Raw genomic sequence first — 7,297 nt, forward strand, 5'->3', positions numbered from 1 at the left:
TGTCATCTGCAAACTTAATGATGGTGTTGGAACCATCAGCAGGTCTGCAGTCATGGGTGAAGAGGGAGTAGAGGAAAGGGCTCATCACACAGCCTTGTGGTACACCGGTGTTCATTGTGATTGTAGATGAGCAGCGGTTATCCAGCCGGACATGTTGGGGGCGGTTGGTCAGGAAGTCCAGTAACCATTTGCACATGAGGGAACTGATGCCCAGGTCTGTCAGTGTCCTGATGAGTTGTGAGGGAAGGATTGTATTGAACGCTGAACTGAAGTCTATAAACAGCATTCTGGCGTAGGTGTTGTTGTTGTCCAGGTGTGAGAGGACAGAGTGCAGTGCGATGGAGACTGCATCCTCTGTGCTCCTGTTCTGACGGTATGCGAATTGGTGGGGGTCCAGAGTTGGGGGGGGAGAAAGGATTTGAAGTGTGCTAGTCGGGCTGCCACAAACGATTATTTTGATAGTTGACTAGTCACCGATTATTTTTGCGATTAGTCGACTAATCAGATCATCATCCATTGGACGTACAACGTACAGCTTATTGCACCAGCAGCATCTGCTCTTATATAACTATCATTAGCTTACAGCTTTAAGTGTTTAAGGTGCTAACTAAAAATAAAGACAAGATGATAGTTTATTAAAGTTTAATGAAGTTTGCAGATTGTTTCGGTGAAGTTTAATAAACTCCTTGCTATCTAAAATATAACAGGACACCGGAGTAAACTCTGGAGCATCTCACACTTCTGATAATCAGCTGTCTGCTTGACGTTTATTCAGCTGTGTAAAAACTATAACTTTAATCTCAGCCAAACAGATTTACTCAGGAACAAATAAAATACTAAAAAAAACAAACAATAACATTGTTAAGTTATCTAACTGACTCATATATCATGTTTAACCTGAGTAGCGAAAGATGGCGGTGGGTTTGAAAACGATTTGCCGGGAGTCCGGTGTTCTCACGGCTCTAGTTAGCCTAGCCCCCGGCTAGCTATCGAGCTAGTGGGTAACAGACGTCTCCGAAAACGTCGGAGCGCTTTTGAAAATATGTGGTGTCCTGATAAACTGAGCAGATATTTGAGGTTTACACAGCTACATTCTCGCCTGAAAATATGTTAATCGTTTATTTTGTGACCCAGAAAGAATAATAAGAGTAATATTAAAACTAACTAGCTGCCGCCATTGTTGGAAACTGAGCTGGGCTGCGCTATGAATTCTGGGACACAGCTGCTTCTTCTTCTTCTTCTTCTTCGGGGTTTAACGGCAGCTGGCATCCTTGTACATGCAGTGCTGCCATCTTCTGTTTCAGTCCGTTATTACACTCTTAAATCCTGCCACTTATTCCTGCGTCTTTTGGGATCTTACAAAGCTTCAAACGACGCGTCGACTATTAAATCAGTCGTCGACAATTTTGATAGTCGACGTAATCGTGACTAGTCGACTAATCGTGGCAGCCCTATGTGCTAGGACCAGCTGCTCTAAGCACTTAGTGATGATGGGGGTGAGTGCTACTGGGTGGTAGTTGTTGAGGCTTGATGGGTTGGAGTTTTGGGGTATGGGGACGATGGAGGAGGATTTGAAGCAGGCTGGTACCACAGCGTGGTTGAATATGTCTGTCAGCAGTCCTGCAAGCTCGCCAGAACACGCCCCCCCAGCTTCTTTATAAGAAGCTGCCTGTAGAGTTTAAGCTCACTTGGGACAGGAGCCAAAGCACAGCAGGCTAATGATCAAAACCACACATCACAAATCTTTTGTGACTTATTTCTGAACTAACCTTTATTTACTTTTTAACTTGCCTGAAAATGAAACTCTTCAGTGTTATTACACTCACTTATCTTCCTTTGTAGTTGATATTTAGGTTGCATGATGGCCCATTTCACTCCAACTTTAAACATATTTAATTTTTCACTTCTATAACAAAAGATAGTTTAATAAGTTTTTTAGATGAACCAGTCAATTGTTCTAAATCCAAAGAACAATCATGATAAACACCACACAGGTCTCCTTTTTCACCCTTACTGGCTATTTTGACACAGGACATGTAACTAACTTGTGCTTCTTTGTTATTCTTGCTTTATATTTTTTCATTGTAGGTTCCAATGTCCTGCTGATTGTGGTTATCTGTGTGAACAGAAGCTTACATGAACCTATGTACATGTTTCTGTGCAGCCTGTTTGTGAATGAGCTGTATGGTAGTACAGGGCTGTTTCCGTCCCTCCTGGTTCAGATCCTCTCTGATGTTCACACTGTTTCTACCGGTATCTGTTTCCTGCAGGTTTTCTGTGTTCATATATATGGGGCTGTAGAATATTTAAATTTAGCCATCATGTCTTACGACAGGTACCTTGCTATCTGCTGTCCTCTGCAATACAACACACATATGACATCAAAAAAAATCGCCATACTTATAGCTGCAACGTGGTTCTATCCTTGTTTTGCAATGGCTCCCTTATTATATTTGACCTCACGTTTGCAGCTGTGTGGAAACACAATTTATAAAGTATACTGTGACACACACTCTGTTGTGAAGTTGGCATGCTCAGACACCACTGTGATCAACTTGTATGGCCTCCTTGCTACTTTTAGCATGATCTTTGGTGCTTTGCTTTTCATTCTTTACACCTACATGAAGATTCTGCTGGTTTGTTTTTCTGGTTCTGATCAGACGAGACAGAAGGCTATCAGTACCTGCACGCCTCACCTGGCTTCCATATTGAACTTTTCCTTTGGAGCCAGCTTTGAAATTTTACAGAGCAGATTTAATATGAAAAATGTGCCAAACATGCTGCGCATATTTTTATCATTATATTTTCTTACATGCCAGCCGCTCTTCAATCCTGTGATGTACGGCCTGAAAATGACCAAAATCCGCAACATCTGTAAAAGCCTGATAACAAACATAAAATAGTTGTGTGTACTTTGTCATCCCAGTTTACCCATTAATGTACATTTAGTGCCTAATGCATGTTCCATGTCTGTACTTTAGTATACGAGACAGCATTGCAATCAGTATTTTACATGTCCTGATCATTTTTAGCACACTGAATGAAGTTAGATCTTCACGGCAATCTTTGAGAAAATGTATCGTACTATGAAAAATCTGATTTCTGAGTAACTTGGACATAGCATTACTCCACAGGATTTAAATGTGCAAAGGTATCTTTGAAGAGTTTGAACTTTAAGCCACAGTCAGTGGAAATTCAAAAAGAGGAAATTCAAGGCTATCATTATCCTCATAGGAGAGACTTAGCAACAAACTCTAAAATACAAACATAAAGTAAATTGCTGTTTGCTCATCATGTTTTGACTGACAATTAGTAGTAAACATGCGAGGCGTTAGTTGCCTAAGTAACCTTATCATTTGTTTATCAACTTTATCATGGCCTAACCAGCAGTATCCTTTACTCCCACTGGTAGCTACTTTAAACACTCAATTCACAGCTGCATTTAACTCAGTCTGTGGTTACATCATTGCTAGTCTCATCCTGAATGTTCACTCCTTAATCTCTCAACATCCACTAGTGTCACTCTTAACTGTCTGCTTAATAGGGAAAGTTTACAAAAGTAGATGATATTACATTTTCAAATGTGAGAAGATTTTTTTATTGGGGTGTTTAAAAAATGGTAATCAAATTCTCAGAAGGGTTTCCAGTCACCTGGTGGATGTAAAGACGAACCTTGAGTAATTCCTAAGAAGATAAGGCCTCCCTCTTGCCCACTGTTCATAGATCCAGCTTTAAGAGAGATCTGAACAGCACTGGTGTCCATGGCAGTGCTGTATGGAGAAAGCAATGTCTCTGGACAAAGAACACTGTCTGCCCTTTGTCCATCTGCAGTGTGCTAAAGATTATGTGCAGGAGTTATTGTGAGAATGTTTAATAGATGGATGAGCTCACTTACAGATAATAATATATATTATATTATTATTATTCTATCATATAATATCACATCATCTTCCCCAATAAATGTCTAAGTGTGCATGCTGTCATTCAGTTCTGTTTTTGTCTATTTCAAGACTGGTGGAAATGTCAGAACTCACTTATGATAGAAAGAACATAGAAAGAGGTGCTTGTGTGAATAGGTGTTCATGACTGAACGAGGCAAGTTGTGTAAAACCCTTTGTGGGCTTAGTTAGAGTACAAAGGGGCTGTATAAGAGGCAGTACATTTACCATTTGAAAATCAAAGAGTATTTTTGGTCATACATGTAAAAAAAATACAGAAAGTCTTACAGGACTCTTTTTTTTTTAAATTGCAGTTAAGCAACTTGCTTTGATATTGCCTAGAGAAAGAAAACTCCTTTGTAAAGCATGATTTTGTCACACACTGTGGAGGAATAAGCTAATTCTTGTAAAAACTCTTTAAAAAAAACTGTGAGTGCAAAGGATTAATGCACAAGAAGATGACTGTAAGGGAAGAGCACCTGAAAGGCTTAATCTGGGACATGTGGACTGTAGGACGAATTTCAGAGACGCAGTCAGTTTGAGACTAAACGCTGTAGGACTAAGCACTGATGTTTCATATGAGCCGGAGGGCTAATTTCCTAGAAAATAGATTTAAAGTGATAACTGTTCTGATATCAAAAGTTTTTAAGGTAGACTGTTTTCTTGGATTTGGTAAATGTTTAAATATGCAATTGTAACTCTCTGGTGCCACCTTAAAACCTGTAGTCTGTAATAGGACATGATGTCGTCGGTAAACAGGAAGTAAGTCTGTGAATTAAGGAGAAGGCATGTGCAGCATGGTGGCCTTAGCCAGATAAATCCAGTGGCATCCACATACATCCTATGCCTTTGGTAGCATTGTGGTTTGTTACAGTTTCACCTTTCCCTGTGTCAATAAACCTGTGAACCGGGAATCGTGTCATCAGAGTCTTGATGTGGGGAAGGAGTTTAGCTGACTACCCAACCATAGCAGAGGCAGTACAATAACCTTTGCAGACATCCAGACCTTCTGACACTGTGTGTACCATTCAATTCAATTTCAATTCAATTTTATTTATATAGCGCCAAATCACAACATAAGTCGCCTCAAGGCGCTTCATAGATACAGAGAAAAACCCAACAATCATATGACCAGTGTTGGGAACGTTACTTTTAAAATGTATTCCATTACAGATTACAGAATACTGTATTCTGTAACGTATTCCGTTACGTTACTCAATGAGAGTAACGTATTCTGTATACTTTGGATTACTTAATATATTATCATGCTGAATGTACTATTGCTGTGTGATTTATTACTGAAGGTCCGCGACTCCGAACTGTAGTAAAGGGACCTCTGACTAATACGGCGGGGTCCCTGTCGGCTCGTAGCCGAAAAATAGCTTTACTTTGTTGTCTGGGTCAACTTTGAGACAGAGAGAGGCGTTGAAAGGCTGCTCCAACGGAACTTATTGTTTTCGGAGGAAAACAGGAACACGGTGTACAGTCGAGTCTTAATAGCTTACTTACAACTGGGCTCGTCAGGCACTCTTCTTGGCTGCAGTGGTTATTATTATATTTACATGCTTCCAGCTCCCGTTTTTCCTCGATGACAACTCGTACCTTTCCACTCGCCTTTTTCTCCCTCCTCGCTCACAGACACATAACGTGTATGGCAGTCCATTCTCCCTGCAGCACGGACTACACTGCCCATGATGCTACATTCTTTAGAGCTATGCTTGTAGCATTCTGCCTGTTAGCTTAGCACAACAACGAAAAGGCGCTCTCTCACCCAGGAAACACACAGTCGCAGAGAGAGAGAGAGCGTCGCCCTGTAACCATGGCAACCGTAACGCTGCCGCCTGGAACAACAGAACGTAGCTGTCAAACAAACCCAAACAGTCCTGACCCGCGACAAAATGAAACAGGAAAGTACCGCAGTGTAATCCATTTATTTCAACAAAGTAACTGTATTCTGAATACCACCTTTTTAAATGGTAACTGTAACAGAATACAGTTACTCATATTTTGTATTTTAAATACGTAACAGCGGTGCATGTATTCCGTTACTCCCCAACACTGCATATGACCCCCTATGAGCAGCACTTTGGCAACAGTGGGAAGGAAAAACTCCCTTTTAACAGGAAGAAACCTCCGGCAGAACCAGGCTCAGGGAGGGGCGGGGCCATCTGCTGTGATTGGTTGGGGTGAGAGAAGGAAGACAGGATAAAGACATGCTGTGGAAGAGAGACAGAGATTAATAACAGATATGATTCAATGCAGAGAGGTCTGTTAATACATACTGAGTGAGAAAGGTGACTGGAAAGGAAAAACTCAATGCATCATGGGAATCCCCCGGCAGCCTACGTCTATTGCAGCATAACTAAGGGAGGGTTCAGGGTCACCTCAGGGTGTACCATGAGGCCAGGGTCCCTCCGATCTGGCAGGTAATGGTTCTGCTCAGCCGTGCGTTGCCACAGTACCCTGGTGTAGGGCTGTGCGATATGACCAAAATCTCATATCCCGATATAAGAATTCTATCGTCCGATAACGATATAAATCACAAAAATGTAACATTTCCTGTAAATTCTGTGAATCTCGGGCAGCTCAACTTGTGTGAAGTGTTTCCAGCTGCGCGTTGTGTAGCTGGAGTCGAGTGTTTTAACCGATGCATGAAACGATACATTTTTAGACATAAGTTGTAACGGCCGCCGTTTTCTTTGTGAGTATTTATTACACGGCGTGCTGCGGGGAAAAGCTGTTCTAACGTTTGCGTCTAAGGTTTATTTTTTAGCACCTGGCGGCTCTTTTTTACTTCTCATCCGTAAATAATCTGCTCTTTCACGTGATTCAGTTTATTTTGAAAAGTCTCAACAGGATCTTAAGCTTTATTGTGAAAGGTTTACGTGGAAAATAAACAACCGGACACGCGGTGGTGCTACCATCGTTGTTGCTAACCACAACGCATAAAAACAGGGGCTTGTGCGTCCGTAGTGGTTATATAAAATATAAGAGAAAGAGAGAACTTTAAGAAATTAATAATAACTACAGTGACCATCAAAACCATGAACAAATATTGCCGTAAACAGCTTATTTTGCGACACCACGAAACAAACGTTAGCGTGAAATGAAACGATAGACATTTTTATATCATCATCCGATTTAAATCGTTATATCGAGCAGCCCTACCCTGGTGCATTCCCATACTCAGTTAATCTTTTGTAGATGATGGATGGAGGGAAAGCCCAGGTCCTGCTCCACAGCTGGAAACATGAAGTCTGGTACTCGAGGGAGGCTTCAAAAAGACATAGTCTACCCTGGGCACGTGTGTTAGAAGGAGGATTATGGGATAGAGCACAGAGCTCAAACGAACCTTAGCG

At 41.3% G+C, this 7,297-nt stretch overlaps 1 protein-coding gene across 1 annotated transcript; it reads left to right on the forward strand.

The window, feature by feature from the left end:
* Positions 1-1,976: 1,976 nt before the first annotated feature.
* On the forward strand, positions 1,977-2,903 carry LOC308401019 (olfactory receptor 4B13-like; the record flags this gene model as incomplete). The annotated part of the gene is made up of 1 exon (XM_080889085.1): positions 1,977-2,903. The coding sequence occupies one exon, from the start codon at positions 1,977-1,979 to the stop codon at positions 2,901-2,903; it is 927 nt and encodes a 308-aa protein (XP_080745211.1).
* Positions 2,904-7,297: the final 4,394 nt, after the last annotated feature.

Source organism: Rhamphochromis sp. 'chilingali' (genome assembly GCF_963969265.1).
Source record: "Rhamphochromis sp. 'chilingali' genome assembly, chromosome: 8".
In the NCBI taxonomy this organism is placed as follows: domain Eukaryota; kingdom Metazoa; phylum Chordata; class Actinopteri; order Cichliformes; family Cichlidae; genus Rhamphochromis; species Rhamphochromis sp. 'chilingali'.